At 41.3% G+C, this 18,634-nt stretch overlaps 3 protein-coding genes across 4 annotated transcripts in view; 2 read left to right on the forward strand and 1 right to left on the reverse strand.

Annotated features, from left to right (window-relative positions):
- Positions 1-5,549, reverse strand: part of Fur2 (furin-like protease 2) — a 210,733-nt gene extending 205,184 nt beyond the window's left edge. The window contains exon 1 of one of the 2 annotated variants that reach the window (XM_034319967.2): positions 4,702-5,549. The gene's annotated coding sequence lies outside the window, so the exon portion shown is untranslated. The remainder of the gene's footprint in view (positions 1-4,701) is intronic. The other variant, XM_034319968.2, reaches the window with a different exon arrangement.
- A 335-nt stretch (positions 5,550-5,884) lies between these two features.
- RpS17 (ribosomal protein S17) lies at positions 5,885-6,896 on the forward strand. Its single transcript, XM_034319970.2, has 3 exons — positions 5,885-6,038; positions 6,333-6,484; positions 6,571-6,896. Exons 1-3 carry the CDS (start codon positions 6,036-6,038, stop codon positions 6,812-6,814), a joined length of 399 nt encoding a protein of 132 aa, XP_034175861.1. The 5' UTR covers positions 5,885-6,035; the 3' UTR covers positions 6,815-6,896.
- Positions 6,897-6,921: 25 nt separating this feature from the next.
- LOC117602231 (ubiquitin carboxyl-terminal hydrolase 3) lies at positions 6,922-17,837 on the forward strand. The gene is made up of 6 exons (XM_034319969.2): positions 6,922-9,173; positions 13,191-13,338; positions 13,976-14,765; positions 15,214-15,456; positions 15,536-15,729; positions 15,829-17,837. Exons 1-6 carry the CDS (start codon positions 9,083-9,085, stop codon positions 15,989-15,991), a joined length of 1,629 nt encoding a protein of 542 aa, XP_034175860.1. The 5' UTR covers positions 6,922-9,082; the 3' UTR covers positions 15,992-17,837.
- Positions 17,838-18,634: the final 797 nt, after the last annotated feature.

Consider the following 18,634-nt stretch of genomic DNA (forward strand, 5'->3'; position numbering starts at 1 on the left):
AATTTATTGCGACGCTAATAGAATAATAACAAATGTTTGCCGAAGACTAAACATATGATGCTTTTTAAATTCATTGTGTGTTATTTAAATTGGCTAGAAGGGCGAATTTATGTGCCGTTTCGTTTTAAGGAATAAGCCTCTTTCTCGGTGCTGTCCTATTTATCATACCAAAGGATTTTAGTGAGTCTTAAAGTACGAAGAATGGGTCTTGCTGTTATTTTTGATAACCTTGAAGAAGATAACGTACGATATCTTACTTCGCCCATAATGAATACCAAATATTCTTCCACATAATAAGTATCAAAACGGGGTAAAAATAAGACACGTTGAAAATTCGAATGATCGAAGGGAAAAATTGGAAAAAGAAAGGTTCGAATATACTATTTTCACCCGTACAATCGTTATCGACTACTGGAACTTGCTGAGCTCGAATTGGATAAAAACAATTACACAGAAAATTGCGAGAAAATGCCAATTCGAGAAGTTGAAAAATCTTTTCCCTTGTATTTTCTTCGTGTCAAGCCCTGCGTAACCCAGATCAGGAAACTTGATAAAATCAAAAAACACCCATGCTGGTATTCGCTTCTTTCTCGTGCCACGTACAGAGAAGAGCGTGCTTCGAAGGATTTCGAAAACTGAATTAAAGCTCGTCGATAGAAGTCACTCGGTTCGAGAGACCTTAGCAGAATTGGAACCCAGAGACAAGGGGTCAGAAATATAACGTCCAAGCTATTGTGTTCGAGGGGATAGAAAAAATATCAGGGCAATTTACAAAAGTGTCTGGAATTACATAAGCACTTGACTTTTATAGGCACCCCCGATGAATAATCGGTTTTGAACTCCTTAATTTCATACGTTGAAAGAATAATTTTTCAAAGGAACAGTGTAAAATTTAGAAAATGAAAATAATATAAAATACAAAATTGAATTAAAATCCGCCGTCCGAGGGTTACAACCCTTTCACTAAGGGATGTTTATTGAAAGGGGGTTGAAAGCGACATCTGTTAATTGCTTTAAGGATTAATATGGCCGATAAGGCTGCGACTGTTCTGAACGAATGAGAAAGAGATAAGGAAAAGCGACAAAGATTTCAAGGAGAAATAAAGAGAACTTTTACTACACAGTATATCGGCGTTAATTTCCTTCCCCTTTTCACACAATTACCAAGGTTCCATTATTTTCGGACAATCTGTAGGGTACATCGTTGGACGTGGATGAACGGGTGATCGTTGAGGAACCGATACACCGGTAAACACTCATATAAGTAGTAGAATTGATCGGAATCGAGATTGCTACGGTCCGAATTTGACAGAACTGTAGTCGAATTCGTTAGCGGAGCGAAGGAAATATCGTTGGGTACGGTCGATGATCTAATTTCACTCGCAAACTATCCGAGCGAATGTGTATTCGCGGATAGTTCGGCAAGTAGTAGTAAGTTGCGAGTCGCAGACAAGAGGAGAAGTCGATATACCTGGTCGTATTGTCGATAGTTACCGCGAAACGAGCGAAAGGCCGATCGAGTTCTACGACTGGCTTCGAGTTAACTGGATCCGCTCGCGAAATTGCTATCGCTATTGCTATTGCGAGCAACAGTTTAACAGGCAAATTGAAGTGACGCGTGAAATATGTGTGTTTCCGGTACCCTTTTCGCTCTTGCATCGATTTTCCCTTACCATCCATTTCCATTAATCGTTTTGTAAGGAAAAAAGAAACTTTGAGACAAATAGACAGATCATTAACTGACTGTTAATTAAGTACTGATGTTGACTATACAAAACTCAGGCCACGCTTGTAACGTAATAGCGTTTGGAATCATTAACTGAGACTACGTCCGAGTTGGGTTACATTATATCGCATTGCTTCGAGTGATTACCCTAATGCTCGTCCTTACTGACCTGCGAGGTCATCGTGTTTAAAATCATTGCTCGAGTTAGGTTACAGTGTATCACATTATTCTGAGAGACTGTCTAATCATCCTTACTTGTAATACCAAGATATAATATCATCCTCGCTCGTTACATCATCGTGTTAGCAATCATTGGCTGAGTTAGGTTGCAATTTATCGCATTACCACGAAAGATTGCCCCAATGTTTGCTCTTACTGACCCACAACATCATATTCGCAATGATTGCCCGACACTGTAACCGAGCCTCTCTGCCCCCCGGGCAACGATGCATACCCATGAGGAACAGCGATCGAACATACCCGTCGTATAACATTATCTAACGAGTAATCGGATCGGTGACAAGCCCTAGAGTTACAGATGTCGTGGATGACGTCAGAATGGGGATATATTTAACCGGTGAAATGCCAATCTGTGACAAAAAGTCGTCAACATTTGCCCTAAAATCTTTGCAACACGTGCAATTATCCTTTTCCTAGGTCTTCCTCGGGGAATCTTCCAATTACAAGGCAGAAAACATAATGAACTCTGTACGATGTAGGCACCCGGTGATCGAATGAAACACGATTCGATTCTAATTACCCGCGGGAACGTGGAAGTTTGTCGCGTGAAATAAGCCACGAGGAACAGCTGCACGATATTTCTGTTCTAATTACGGAACAAGTTCGAGTAATTTAGCCGACGTCCATCAGCAAAGAAGAAGAAAAAAAAAAAGAAAAACGTTACCTCGATAAGACGTATCTGATTTGAACGCTCGGTTGGCTAACTTCGAGCCACACACCGAAATTACCGGGGGATTAAGGTGAAAATTGTAACACACAACCTCGCGATCGTGTGCACTGTTACCTGTTTCGTTAAACGGTGGGTTGTGTGCTTTTTCTTTCCATGAAAAGAAAGAAAAAAGAACACGATGCTTGATAAGACGCTTCCACCATGACGATAAACTTCCAGGTACTGAAGTTGCTTGATATGAATTTATGAAATAGGCTAAACTTGCAAGAAATTAGGTACGAACTGACACGATGAAGTATGACGCGAGGTAACATGGACAAAATATCGAAGAAACTTTTTTTTTTCAGTTGCAAATGACGAAGTGCAATGAATTTTCACACCTTCCACGGAAACAATGATGGTATCGAGTTTGTTTGTAAGGTCAATCGCGATTGTATTTGCTTTTCAAGATAGAGAAAGTTGATAAAAGAAAATGCCAACTTCCTCTATTGTGATTTTTATCTCAAGTGCAACGAGGCTAATACGATATGCCGCTTATCTTCTCACGGAAGTATTCAGTTCTTATAATGGATACTAATGACTCATTATGTTGCATTTATAAATGCCTTTGAATCGTTGGACAACGGAGTCTGGATCAATCGAAATACGAATTCGCAAAACATGTATACAAGGGTATTAATTAAATTATAAGGAGTTGATTTAAATTATTATTATAATTTTTAGTAAAATAGTGTAACATTTAGAAAATAAAAATAATATGAAATAGAAAATTAGATTAAAATTGGGGCTCTCTCCATGGTCCGCCGCCCAACGTTTGATGGAGTTCAATAAAAAATAATAAAATCAAACAATTAATTAATTTCCCTCTTCTTATTCTTTAAAAATCAATCTTCTTCAATGATTAATGTAATTAAAAAGTATAATGAATATTAAATAATGAACTGAGCGATATTATGAAAATGTGAAATTATACAATCCCCAATTTATTGCACAAACCATATTCGAGACTAGTTGCACTTGATTCGTAACCTTTGCGAAAACTCGTTTCCTTACCAATCTAGGAAAAATAAACCAACATACCTAATTAAACACAGACTATTATAACACAGTCGCTAATGAAACACCTTCAGACGTACATATGTACCATTGCAAACACCAACTCGTACTCTCGTCGGTTCGGTAAACACACTTCTGTTTCAAAACTAACGGAGCATCTGGATGATACCGCGCGTAAACAGGGTTGACAAGTCGTTCGAACCGGAACCGGGTTTGAATGTTTTCTTTTCCTGGTTGTCGCAATCACTGAATTCCTGACGACGACCTTAGCGAGCGAAAGAAATGGAGCGAAATTGGTGGGAAAAACGGTGGCTACGTGTTCAGTGAACGAATCGCGATACCGTAATTAGTTTCGGATGAAAAAAGAGCGTTAATCGGGGCTAAAAGGTTTTTCAAGCCCGCATGATTAGAACGTGACAACGTGGGAGGGGGGTATATTTCTTCGAGGACGCTTCTAGCATACGATATACGCAACACGCACATCGACCGATGATTTTTCGCACGCCTGCCTGCCTGTGCCGAATAAACGCGGCCACGACTACGTGAAACGCCAACGCCGACCGCTATTGCTTTCACAGCATTTTTTCCCCCTACGCTGCAAAGCGACGCGTGCAACGCGTACGTACGTGAATTGCGGTTAACCTGTATTTTCGACGAAAGTGAAAGAACAGAGATCAACGACTCCTAACCGAGGAGAAATTCACCAAAGAACATCGGGCGTTGGAGTGATTTTAGTCAATGCTCCGATCCACGAAAGAAAGAAGGGAAAAAGAGGAATATGGAGAAGTTTCGCGAAGAGAAAGTTGCTGTTACACGAGGACGCAACGGTGTCAGCTGACGGAAACAAAGGCCGCGAGAGGCGTGCAATCGGTCATCGGAGAGGACGGTCCAATACGGAGTAACAGCAGAGACACAACAGTCGATATAAAAGTGACAGGAGGTTAACCATGAATAACGCGACATCGATGACTTTATTGTCCGTTAAATGAATTAAATGATGAAGACTTACCTGTTTTGGTAGAACCGTGCGGTGATGCAGCTTCCCTCCAGCGGTCTAACCTTGCTTTTTCAACACGAAATGTCACCGATCTTTTTGGCACAACGATACACGAACGAACGAAACTATGTTTTGGCAGCGGTTCGCGGCATGTTCTTCCGGCACGAAATTTTTCAACTAAGCTAAACGTACGTTGACATGAGAAAACACGACGGCACCCACGCACTACACGAAGTAAGTTGTCAGAAGAAACGGAGCCGAACTTTCGAACCAACCTACCGATCGCTCCAACCACTACAGGCCAAGTGTAGCACCGCACTGACTGCTCTCGCCGTTCACCAAGGCGATAAACAAACTCGTCGCCTCTCCCTCGTGAATCTACTCTTCCTTCTCACCGTTTCGCGTCCTTCTTCCATCCAACGGTCGACTGTCTTGTTCTCACGGACTATCGCGCGGTGCTGAACGAAACTCCTCTCTCTTTCTTTCTCACACCTTAGCGCCGGCGATATGATATGATCTCACTCACGTTATCCTCTCTCCGTTATTCTAACGTCATGCGTCCTTGTCGCGCAGGCTCGCTCTCTCTTCCCCTTCTCCAATTTAAAGCCCAGTGCTGCCACCACCACATACTCCCCCCCGCAACTCCAAAACGGACAACTCGTACCTTGTCACCTAGCGTTTCGAATTTTCTGATATTTTACGCACCCTCTGTCAATGCTGAACGATGCCTCGTAATTGGCAGCACTTACACTACTCAGGAAACTGAATGTCACTCGCGAGCAAGATAACTGGAGTCCATTTAAAATTACTCCATGACGCGACAACACAACGTACGACATGTTTTGAGCCACTGACGTTCTGTACTAACTCCGTCGATATTTTAGTGGCGCCACCTACTGAAATCGATTTGAAAACTCTAGTGTTTTTTACATTTATTTTTGTTAACTAATATTTGTACTTATTTACTTAATCGATGTTTAATATCGTAATCAGCATTTTAGTGAACGATTAAACATTTGTGCTTGCAATAACTGGTTAAATTTCCTACATTATCGTCAGTGGAATTTCTTGCAGGTACCATTGCAATTAGATTTTAATAACAAATTATATTTTAGTTTTATTATTTTCATTCATGAATTTAATTGTAAGTTCAACGTGTATACTTTCATGTTTTCATTTTTTCCACTTACCACCTGTAAATAAACAACTGAATAGAAATTTTAGATGTCTCCAATGTCGCAATTTATCTAAAAGAATTTGTATAGGGCCGCTCCTGGGGATAGTTCAGGTGGCGGTAGTATCTTTCGGCCATTTTGTTGTGTGTCTTTTCCGGAATAGCAGGCATCATGGTACGTATGTTCTAATATTTCTTAATAAAAATCAAAAAAGATATCAGTAATCTGTTATTGAACGTAAAAATTAATTATTTACCAATATATTATCAAATATTGTGAACCTAAAAGTGTATATATTCGTTATGTAAATTTGTGATAAATGTTCATTTTTGTGATTATAGTAATTAAGGTTATGTGAAAATATTTCTAGCATTTCTGAATATCTTCTTGTATTTGTCAATGATAAATGAGCAAAAGGTTTAATGCAATACATTTATAAAAGATTAATATAATTATTTATGATTTCAGAGTCGTGTCAGGACAAAGACGGTCAAGAAGGCCGCAAAGCTTATTATCGAGAAATATTACACCCGATTGACGATGGATTTCCATACAAATAAAAGGATATGCGAAGAAATCGCAATTATTCCTAGCAAATCTTTAAGAAATAAAATTGCTGGGTATGTATTTATAGGTTATTTGTTTGTAAACCTTAAAGTTTTCGTGTCAGTAATATAATTTATTTATTTTTTTATTCATGGAATAGATTTGTTACGCATTTAATGAAGCGTCTCCGACACAGTCAAGTGCGAGGTATTTCCATTAAATTGCAAGAAGAAGAGAGGGAACGCAGAGACAACTATGTTCCTGAAGTGTCTGCTTTAGAGCATGACATTATTGAGGTTGATCCAGAAACCAAGGAAATGTTACAAATGCTTGGATTTAATAACATTCCTGGATTACAACTCACACAATCTCAGTTACCACCTTATAACAACAGACGTTCTTAAAACTTCATTCTTTATATTAAATAAGATTGTTGGTTGTGCATTTTTTAATAAAATTGCAAACTAACATTCTAAAAAAAAACAATTATGTTTTTATACTAATTCCAGTGTATGAAGTTGATCCTGTATGATTGTACCAGTCTTCCATCCATAATGATTTTCACAAGGTAAGCCTCAAAGGAATTCAGAGCAGTTTCCTTTATAAAATACGTAATTTTTATTAAAAAATTATTGAATATATGTTGGTCTTCCAAACTTAATGTATATTAACTTCTTGTTCTACAACATCTTGTCACACTCGTGATGCATCTTACAGACCAACTGTGTCAAATTTAGCTAGTACTTTTAGTATGGTTGAATTTTGAGGTTAATTTTAATTATATGGTGTTCAGTCAAGGAACATTGAATGCGATGTATGCATGATACTTCATTTTCGTTTAATTGTTTTAAAATGGTTAAAATATTTACATATACAGTTTAAGTCAATTTTTTAAACATGAAAAACTTTTCCCGAAAGAAGAAATGAATTATAAAATATCGGCCATTTTAATCGAACTTTGTTTTTCATCAAGAGGGTGAAGATAAAGTTTTTATAAAAACGAAAAGTTTTCTGACTTGCCCACTACAATCGGTTGTTAGTGCATTTTGAATTTCTAACGCTACTTATGTACACTGACAGAGTAGTGTTGAAACAATCCGATGATCAATAAAAAAAGAATATTAAGATCATGTATATAATTTACATGAAAAGAAAATAAGCTTGAATTAGTCTAGCTCTCAGATATAGAATATATTTTAAAGCTATTCCTGAATTTTTAAAAAGTGAACAATGGACATTAATGTTAGAAGTTCATATCATGTTCACATAATACATAATCTAACCTTACATAGTTTCGTTGAAACATCTTTATTTAAGACTTTATGCTCTATCTGTTTTTTGTGGAAATTTATACCAAAATTTAGTAAATGATTTTCAACAAGCCAAACAAACTTTTGAAACAGATCAGGTATGGACATAAGTCATACTTTGAGTATTTCAAATGAAGGTAAGTTTAACTTAACATAGTTAATTTTTTGAAGAACAAAGTGTACAAATACTAATTGTAAATGGATGTATAAATAAAGTTATCCAACCAATTATTTGGTCAGTTGCAACTCGATTGCAGCGCCACTATTTTAGCGTCGGATTGGCAATACAGACCATATCCCAATACGAAGCTACCCCCATCACAGGAGTATCAGGTCCTGTGTATACGACCGCGTTTTTCATGATACATAACACTTTTTATGTATGATGGTTTAAAGTTTTGTCTTTTGTATTTACTAAGAATTTCTCCGCTGAAATTTCTGGTAAATATATTCTATTGAAAACTCGGCTATCGTCCTCAAGTGTCCTACTATTGAACAGTGTGCTTTCCTGTGTATGAAATGAATCTAAAAGTGCTAGAAGATACTTCTAATCAAAGTGATCAGTGACAAAAGTGCTACAAATTTGGAATTCAGACACGTCGTAGCCAGTGAATTGTGCAACGTTAAATATTTCATTGAATGCAAGGCATAAATTCGCTGCTGCATTAAAGTGAAATGCGTTGTTGCCCTGCGGAGGCACCTACGCGCTTGGGCCGGACCTGGCCAAGTTGTTCCGAGGCTGCGCGACCTAGCATGAACCAAGGCTAGGTAGCCTACCACAACCTGATAGACGGAGTGAGATTGAGGAGAAAGTGTAAGAGAAAGAGAGAGAGCGAGAGAGATAGTAGGTGTAATCGCACGCCTGCGAATGTTGGAACTCTTCGGAGCAGGGAGCAGAGACCGTACAACCGGCGAGTCAGTCGACTATTAGTGGTCTGTGACTCTGGAGGTAGCCCGACCACCGCAGAACCGAGCCCGACGCAGCTCGGTTGCGTTCGGGCGGTAGTCGGGGCCAGTCGGGCGCTCCACTGCTCTTTTCGGTCTGCTCGTTTTCCTCAGTCCGTCGTCGTTGCGCATCGAGAGCAGTTGCATTTTTTCATTTTTTTCGTTAAAGCGAACGAATAGTACCATTTTTTAACGCGCTATGTGACGGATATCACGGGGCACCGTGCGTACCCCGCCTTTTGTACATCATTTCCACCCTGTCCTTCAAGCCTGCCTCTTTACTCTCCTTTACCCAGCAAGAATCGTGAGAGAGACAGAGAGAAGGAAGGAGCACGTTGTAAACGCAGGCACGTACGTACGCAGGCACTCGCCAACGGAGGGGCCACGAGGGCCCCGTGGAAGTGTGCCTAGGAAAACATGGAGTGTCCACATCTTGCTCAAAGCGTCCAATTCGGCGGTAATGACGTAGAAGCTAACTGTACAAAGGATCTACCATTCGTCTGCGCAGGTAGGACCTTACACGAAATCCCTAAAACCTTTTACCCTTGCAGCTCGAAAGAGGTTGCATCTATAGATCGAATTTAGGTGTCTTTCTCCTTTGTTCCTCGACCGATCCTTCTCAGGTTGAATACTATTTTGCACGTCTTTCCGTCTCGGCTCGATCTCGATCTTGATCTTTTCTTTATATTCTATTGTCTCCCATCTTCTTTTCTCTCTTTTGCGTTCTTTATCCACTCTCTATCTTTCTTTCTCTCAGTGTCTGTCTCCGTTCGTTTCTCTCCCCGGTCTTTCTCTTTTTCTTTCTCTCTTTACCTCTCGTGACCGAGGCCCCGGCCGTTCCTCTCGCGGCCTTGAGCCGTCGTAGTCGACAAGACGGGGCAAATCATTTCTATTTTCATTTTTTCAAAACCCATCATATGTATATTTTGAGGAAAATAGGAGCAACGCGTAAAGCTCATCTATTTTGTATTCCCAGTTAGCGTACGCGATATCGATGACACTGACTGGCGGATGCACGATTGTATGTATCAGGAATGGAACTGATCGTACGAAGGTATATGTGTACGTGTAAGTTTTATACGGGTACGACAGAGAGACAACTCCTATATGCTCGTCGTGTTGCGCGGGTGTGTACGTGAAAGTGCACTCCTCTTCTTGATGCATTCGTATACGTGCAAATATAGTTTAGGTGTATGTGTTCGCCGTTCATGGGTGTTTACGGAGCGAACAAGAGCGTCGTCGTCGGCGTCGTCGTCGTAGACGTGCGCGTGTGCATCGTCCTGCTGGGAGTTCTCAGTATGCGGCGCGGTCGTCATTGGAAAATCAATACCAGACGGCACTAATCAGCTGGTCTGAGATCTGTCATTAGAACTCGCCAGATAAACGTGTTCATCTTTCTTCGACATTCCCGTTTCTTCAGCATTTCGTGTGCTTCCGCTCGGCAACCTGTTTCGTGATTTCTCAAAGACCGAGTTGCATCAACGAAGAAAACGTTAGTCCATCGTTAGTCTGTTCTCTCCCTAACCTCTAATACCGCGTCTACTCAAAACAGACGCAGCACTTGATCGCTTCCCTTTAAATCTGCGCTCCTATTCGTCCACTTAGTAATCGATGCCGAATCGCAGGCCTTTTTTTTCCTCTCTCAGTGACCTCCTGCCGTAGAACAATCGACCATTGGGGTTCCCTGAAAAGTGGAGGCCCAAATCATTGTTAAGTTCCTCCTAGGAGAGTTGGTCCTTACTTAAATAGGGAATATGTCTCGTGTTTCATTTCTTCATTGAAATTAATCCATAGAATCTGACGCGTTTCACAAACAGTATCCATCTCGTTCATCACGCTGGTGAGTAGTAAGAGAATGGCGGAGCAGTAGGGAGAGATAGGGGAAGGAGAGAAATAGTCAAAGAAGGAGAAGGAGAGAGAGAGAGAGAGAGAGAGAGTTCGTAGAGCATTTTAGCGGTGTACCAGCAACGATGAGTCAGAGCAAAGAATTTTTTGCAGACTTTCGATTGCTCAACTCCGTACTCGTGTCGATTCGCGGTTTCCCGAGTCATACCAGTCGAGATGGTCCATTCGAACCAGACGGATTCTTCGTTCGGTTGGCAGCCGTTACTCTCACGGAGAGATCGTTCACGCTCGGTGAATCGCAACGTATCCAGATTGCAAGATCAATTTAAATATCGCCGTGTTGTATTGCGAACGTTGGTAAGGAATTACCGGGCTGCTGCTGTGTGACGCGACTCGCGCAGGAGAAAAATCGTCCCTCGTGGGCTATAAAAGAACCCCATGTTCCATAGCATCCCACCTCCCCCTCCCCCTTAGCCCCTCTTCTGCCTCTATTCCTGCGCTGCAAGCTGCTTCGGGTACGACGTTGCAAAATCGATAACGGCGTCGTTGCTAATCGGATGCCTCGATATGAGTGGCACATCGCACGGACGAATTTTCGCTCCGGTCTTATGGGTGTCGTCATCCTCTTTTTTCCTTTCTGCCTTTATCTGATCCCCTGTGCATCGGGTCATTCAGGAAAAATCAAAATGCGCAATAGGCGTGGCGAGCCGAATGGTTCGTCACCAGTGATGAAAGAAACAAAGGAACTGATGGAATAAAAGAAAAAAACGTGCATACGATCTTTGGGCAGTTGGCTAAAAGATTTAGTAAGTTAGAAACAAAATGTCATCCTAGGGAACTCTTGTTCATCGATTTGAATGGGACTTTTTTGGTTGACTGAAGTTAATTTTCTTCACACCCTTAAGGGTTGATCAGGAATAAATAAGGTGTAATATTATTTTTGTCTTAGATCCCTCTATATGTAAATGGCGTTCGAAGTCGTGATGAAAAAGTAGCCTACCGTAGGCTGACGCCTTACTAACCACGCCACGGTCATAAAGCAGTAGCTTTAATTTCAAATATCTCACGAACTATTAATCATTTCCTCTCAAAACTAAGCGTTATTAGCTTCAGTTTTTCAAGTTCTATCAGCGTGCAAAATGCCATCAAAAAGTCAGCGTCACACCTTAGGCTCTTCCTTCTATATAATATCAAAGGAAACCATCAAGGCATGCAGTCTGCGTTCGGCCATAAAATATATTTCACACAGGAAATTCATGCCGTGCATTTTTCGATAATTTATGGTTGGTTATCCTTTGATCATCAATGATGAGTCTTTCGAACAAGATAAAAACTTGAACTACGGTCGCGGGTAGTACAGCTTAGGCTTCCGTTAATTAAAAGGAACTGTAGAGGAAGAAGTGTCCCACTACTCGTCTTGTTTGTCCATATTCTTTATGTGCGAAGACTTGCTTCTCCTAAGGCTGAAGGCAAGTAGTGGGAAATTGCTGCCCCTACAATTATTCTTAACTAACAGAAGCCTGCGAATGCCTAAGTGCACTCTATTGTTCATAAGTATTTGGACAATTGGTGGAGCCTGACTCAAATGTATGAATTTTACCAACGAATAAACAAAAATTATTGAATATTTCATTCTTTGTAATTGCGTGGATTCGATCTTCTAGAACTATCGTCCCAATTTTCATGTACTGTGAAAGTTTCACGTCTTTTTATTACTGGCTTCAGTGTTTATTTTACCACCTAAGAATAGAAGAGTTGCGTCGAACGAAATCGTTTATAATCCTTCTAAAAACAAAAGGAACAACAGAATTAACAGTCGCAAAACCATCGGTCGGTTAGGTTAATGTACACACAGACGTAATCGCAAATATTGTAGTCATAAGATACGAATTTAAAAAAACCCGACAACGGCCATGAAGTGTTAAAAATGAAATGAGAGTTCAGAACTCGGCATCTCGTCATCAAAGCATCCAATGTGCTTCCTCGTGGCACTTAATTGTAGAAATGCGTCGTCTTGGAATGAGATCAATTAAAGTTGACGCGTAGCACGACGAGCGTTTGCTTCGAAATTCTGGTGAATATCGCGTGCCAAGAAAAAAAAAAGAATCCAACATGCAAAATCCCGATAGAAGGGTGCGAGACATTTCGCGATCGATCGACTGCGAAGGGGGTGTGTCGAACAGCCTTCCTTCCTTCCATTCACCCCGCTTTTACGCGCTCTCTTAAGAATTACGTAAGCCAAAGAGATGGTATATCTTGGCTTACCAATTTCGTCTTTTTTTGGCTTTCTTTCTAACTTGGCTACATCCCATTATTTCATAATATTCGAAACTCTTTGCCTTTCAAGTCACCTTTAATTATATGTTGAAAATTTGTAACTTGGAATATATGACCTAATGCTATGTCCCACATCCTCTTACTCCAGCACATGATTCCTCTTGTACTACACCCTGATTTCATTTCATTTGATCTCTTTTGAGGACACTAAATTTGACCTCATTTCTGTCATATTAATTGTTTGTAATTTCATAAAAATAGCAAAATGATAGAGGATAAGAAATTTCGTAATTTAGTGTTCTCGTTCAAGGAGGTTAGTTAAGGTATCGTGGTGAAGATTCTGAAGATAAAAAGTAGGCGAGGAGAATGATATTTTTACCGAGTATTTTATTACTGTCGATAGTGTGTGGCACCGAGAAAAGTACGTGGCTCTGTCTGTACTGCGGAGCCGTTCACTGCGGACGATACGTGGCAGGCCATGCGTTAAAGCATCACGAAGAAAATACTCAACACTGCGTTTGCATCGACTGTGAGAACCTTGCAGTATTCTGGTAAGTCGAACCCTACGCTTTCGCCATTCTCCTTGTCATACGATACACGGCCTCCTAGTCTTTTTCGATACAATATTCAACATCGCCTTCTCGCCTTTCCCTTCTTTTATTCGTAGGCGGCAGCCATACTTTGAACACGCTAAAGAAAAATATGTCGACTGTTCGATGAACAGTTTTTTCCTATGTGTCTTAATCATTCCATCGAATTAACAATGATTCCCGTAGCAATCGTTTGAGAAATAACTATATTTTATGCTAACCAAACCACAAGGACCAGCAGTAGAAATAACATACTGCAGAACATGTTGGCCTTCCCTAGGGGAAGTCGCCTCAATACTTGAGAGTTACTACGCATTACGCCTAGGCTAGGTTTGGGTTAAGTTACACAAGACGTATTCGCTTCGGTATTTGTTTCAAAGCAAGTCAGTTTAGTTAATAACCGGTAAAATGGGTGATACACTCCACAGACATAACTCGAGTATTAATAATGGCCTATCACTGGTGGGACTTGTTTCCCCTAGGAAAGGCTCTGTTCTGTGCATTATTGTTCCCTTTCAAAAAACGACGCAACTTTCGGACCAACGTAACAGTATTATAACAAAGGGGATCCATATTGATGGTGAAACATGTTTTGCAGTTATACGTGCGACGAGTATGTCGTCAACGACACGACGACCGGTCAAATCGAGAAGATACGTCGTGTCACGTTCCGCAAGGACGAGCACAAAGAGAACGAGGAGAACTGGAATACGTCGTCGTCGACGACACCGTCCTCGATGAGGGAGAACAGCGACAATGACAACGACGCGGACGCCTTGTGGAAGGCGGAAGTTGTGGTAAGAAACCTTCGGCCGAGGACGGCACGGAAGAGGCTGCACTCGTTGGACGGTACTAGCGGGGACAATCGGCCAGCGACAAAGCGTAGGAGCTCGAAGATAACCAAAGAGAAGAAGGTCGTCGGCCTAAGGAACCTCGGCAACACCTGTTTCATGAACGTCGTGTTGCAATCGTTCAACAACATCAGCCACTTTTGCGAGTATCTCACGCAGATGCCCAGTCTCGAGGGTATACCTTTCGACGAACCACCCACGCACAGGGGGCGAATCGTCACCCCTGGTAGGGCAAAAGAGTTCATGAGCGACGCCTTGTTGGCTGAGGAGCTCAGAAAGGTTCTGTTAGGACTGAATCTTGGTGGCTCGAACGGTCAAGCAATTTCTCCCGAATGTCTGTTCCTCGTCATCTGGAAAGTTGTACCAAGATTTCGGGGCTATCAGCAACAAGACGCTCACGAGTTTCTCACCTACATGCTCGACAGGCTGCACACGGAGTTGTTACAGTTGCTACCCAGACTGGGACACGAACCCCTCGGTCTGCGTGGCAAACAGAGCATCGTCACAGCCGTGTTCGGAGGCACTCTTCTTAGCGTGGTAAGTTCATCCTCGTCGTCGCTCCTCAACGAAGGAGAATCTCTGAGCATTTAACCCTCAAACGGCGGAAGTTTGGGTAAAGACACGCACTGTCGGTGGATGACGAGACTAAGTTCCACCTTTAGGGTTCAGGTTTATTCTACACGTTTTAAGAAGCGTTCCCTCTTACAGAGTTTACAAGGTTGCGTGTAACAGGGTGTGTCAGTAAGCATACTGTAAGTTAGAATTTATTAAAGGGGTGATTTATCGAAAACTGACAATTGTAACGTAGACCGTGGCCACCCACTGGGTGAGGGTTAATGCGTTTCTGGTCAAATTTTGTTATACCGACGTGGAACAACGGGAGGGTGTGCCCTTTCCGAATCAATGATCTTTTTGGAAAGTCATTTTATTCGTTTTCTTCTTGGGAGAAGCGCGGACAAATTATGGATCGCGTTTCCTCGCGCAGGTCCACTGCATGAACTGCCGTACAGATTCCAAGACGCACGAGCCTTTCCAGGATCTATCGTTGGATATACCGGACAGATTGCAGAGACGAACGAAGGAACAAGAAGAAGTATGCAGTCTCACCTACAGCCTGACCAGATTTTTCAAAGTCGAAGAGCTGGCCGACAGTGAACTGTACTTCTGCGATAATTGTATGGGAAAGCAAAGGTCCACTAAGAGGTTCTGGATACACAGGCTGCCTAATGTTAGCATCAATTTATTGTCCAATTACGTGCTACCGTTTTATCCTTTTAGGTTAGTATAACTGTTCTTCCTTGTTTCAGGTGTTGTGCCTTCACATTAAAAGATTTAGGTGGTGCAATTCCTATCGCTCGAAAGTGGACACGCAGGTAGATTTCCCCATGAAATCACTTGACATGTCTGCATTTACGGTACGCGGCATGACTGGGACGAAGATGGGCGCTTCGAATAGCCACCTATATGACTTAGCTGCTGTTATTGTGCACCACGGTTCAGGGTACGTCTCTCATATTCCTTTTATTTATTTTCATCTCATTTCAGGATTACAAGATGTACCAATGTTCTGTGATAATTTCGTGAAACATTTCCGTTTCAGTGCTGGAACTGGACATTACACTGCCTTCGCTGTTCACGACGGACAATGGTTTCACTTTAACGATAGTTCTGTACGACCAGCAACCACAGACGCGGTCGCCAAGTGTAAACCGTACATTCTATTTTACGTGCGGAAAGAATTCTCCATTCCACCCCCTTTGTGACGTTATTTCCCCAATCAGTCCCGTCCTGACGGTGCGAGCATTGACGACGACGACGATGATGAACGGATGTGCAAGAAGTAAGCGAACCTGAGTGGGATGCAACAACCATGGTAAATGGCCGAACGAACGAATAAGAAGACCTCGATAACCGTTTCAGAGAGTTTCTAAAAGAGAAAGGAAGAAATTGTCCCTTCCTTGTTTTCAATCTCATCCAATATCCATTTAGCATGTGTATCCTTTTATTAATTATCTTTTGTTGTCCTGATCGTATTGTCTATACGTTGAAAGTATTACTCTGCATCGTATAGTAATTTTTCCAGATGTAAAGAAATAATTTAGCACGATGTACGAGCCAGCCCCTCTGTCGTTCCAAGCGAAACAAATTTGAAGAGCTCGCAAATGAGCGATCATCGCTCATCGTTTTGTTCATTTTAATCCCCTTTTCTCTTACGACAAACTTTTAAGGTTAGCTCCGTAACTTACCTTCTTTTTCCTAGTTATTTATTGTAGTCTCGATAAACTAAGTGTTTGGATATAATCTTTTATAGATTATTATACACTACTGCTCGATAGTCTTAGGATACTTGGTAAGTGCTCTATAAACCTCCATTGTGAAAGTTAAAAAGAATATTTCCGCCATTATGGACTACATTAGGAGGTTGTGACATTTTGATATTTTTGCTAATATTCCTTTAATTTTTAGCCAATATAATTTTACCACGGTCATAAAGAAAATTGGTATTTTTATCATTAACCTACGAATAAAATAACACAATTTATTTAAATATCATGATTTACGTTAAGACTTTAGGTGTCCTAAGACTTCAGGGCAGTGGCACACCTCGTACATACTCGCTGCCCTTTACGAGTTGGCGCGAGTATGGCTACGTGCAACTTAGGCTTTCCTTAGTTAAAAGGAAGCGTCGAGGAAGAAGTGTCCCACTACCCGCCTTGTTTGTCCACGTTCTTTATATGCAAAAATAGGAAGTTCTAGGTTAAGCTCTTCTTAGCCTCTCCTTATGTTCTGCCAACACCAATGGCGAACGTTGGGATTCTCGTCACACCTATCCTTGACCAAGAGAAGTCTATGTTGCAGCCGAGTGTACATGTAGGGTCATGGCGTATACCGAGAAAGCTTCCTTTCCTTTTTTAGAAACAGTCCGAAAGAAAGAAAGAACGTTCTCGAGGCAGATCGCGGAAACGCATCGCCTTTAACGTTGATTTTCTTTATACTCCTTTTCGCTGATTTCTCTCGCGGTCGGTCGTCGGACTTAACGTCCCTTCGTCGAATCGATTAAAAAGAGCTCCTCCAGGCCGTGTAGCAAAATGGCGCGCGCGTAAAGCGCGTGTCACGTATATACATATAGTTTTTAAAACGCGAAAACGACTGGTCTTCTCGGTATAGACAGATTTCTTTCTAGCCTTAGCACGGCATCATCGTTATTTCGTGGCCACTGGCGAAACGAAAATGCCGTATAGAGCGAAACAACCCAAGCAACTCTGTTACTTCGGAGAACACGTGGTACCCAATTTTTATTCTCGACACGCACACAAGTACACCGGAGTCGTTTACACATGTGTGTCTACAAAATTACACGTATGCATTCATATAAAAACACGTTCTCTAACCCTTGCCCTTATTGCTGCTCTCGCGCCATATCCTCCTGCCCCTACGATTCTCGAAGGCTCGACGACTCTTATGTGATTATTTAAAGACTTATTTTTTCTATAATGGTAAGGATAATAACGATAATAAGTTAAAAGAAGCGTAGCAAAGAAACGTTTTATTAAGGCGATAAACTCGAGAATATGTGCGAGAAAAGAAAGCAAAAGAAAAAAAAAAGAAGATGGAAGCAAGCGTGTGTAACTACTACTTGAGGATAAATGAGATATGTACGAACGACGTATAAATAAAGAACATGAACGACGACATACCTTTCCTACATCTAGTCTGAATATCCATCGATTTTATAACAAATGGTATGTTCTCTTTTTTTAAACATATATTTAACGTAACAGCCATGAACAAATTGTTGCTCGTAATTAAATGCATGATTTTACAAATGTACACGTATGTATGAAATTCTTTAACGTCAGGGGAAAATGTAAGAAATATTTTGTACATTGAAAGACAAAAATATCCTCCTTTAATTGTTTCAATGACACAGTTGTAATATGGCTCACCCCTTTTTTCTCTGCAGAGAGAAGCGAGATTTCTTCTGTACCGACGTCCAGTTTTCACGTGGTCGACGTTTGGAAACCGACCTGAAGGAAACAGGTACGATCATTCTATAAAATTGTAGGCAAAGGCAACCATTTCCAACGTTTCTATCTCTTTTAACATTTCCGAATTTCCTTCTCCTGGCAGGTACGTCCTCGTCCGAGTTCTTTGGAACAACAGCCAAAGAACTACCACGAAATTTGACTCTATCCCCTTTTCTCTCCACAGAGACTGGTCTCTCCTCGTTTTCCGGTAAGAATTCTCTAGCAGACGTATCTCGCGCGCTCTTCACGAAGAATACCGAATAAGGATCCCTAGCTGATTTACATTCGTCCAGTTCTTTCTGCGTCTCCACGATTTCCTTCTGCCCTCCGCTTTCAGGACCAGACTTCTCGAAGGTTCGAATCCAGAGGTCGTCTCGA

This window comes from Osmia lignaria, chromosome 13 (assembly GCF_051020975.1).
Source record: "Osmia lignaria lignaria isolate PbOS001 chromosome 13, iyOsmLign1, whole genome shotgun sequence".
In the NCBI taxonomy this organism is placed as follows: domain Eukaryota; kingdom Metazoa; phylum Arthropoda; class Insecta; order Hymenoptera; family Megachilidae; genus Osmia; species Osmia lignaria.

Coding starts and splice junctions, on each gene's coding strand:
- RpS17 (XM_034319970.2), top strand. Junction 6,485..6,570: donor TTAAGAAATAAAATTGCTGG/GTATGTATTTAT, acceptor TTCATGGAATAG/ATTTGTTACGCATTTAATGA.
- LOC117602231 (XM_034319969.2), top strand. CDS start 9,083: ATGGAGTGTCCACATCTTGCTCAAAGCGTCCAATTCGGCGGTAATGAC. Junction 15,457..15,535: donor GGATACACAGGCTGCCTAAT/GTTAGCATCAAT, acceptor TCCTTGTTTCAG/GTGTTGTGCCTTCACATTAA. Junction 15,730..15,828: donor ATTGTGCACCACGGTTCAGG/GTACGTCTCTCA, acceptor TTTCCGTTTCAG/TGCTGGAACTGGACATTACA.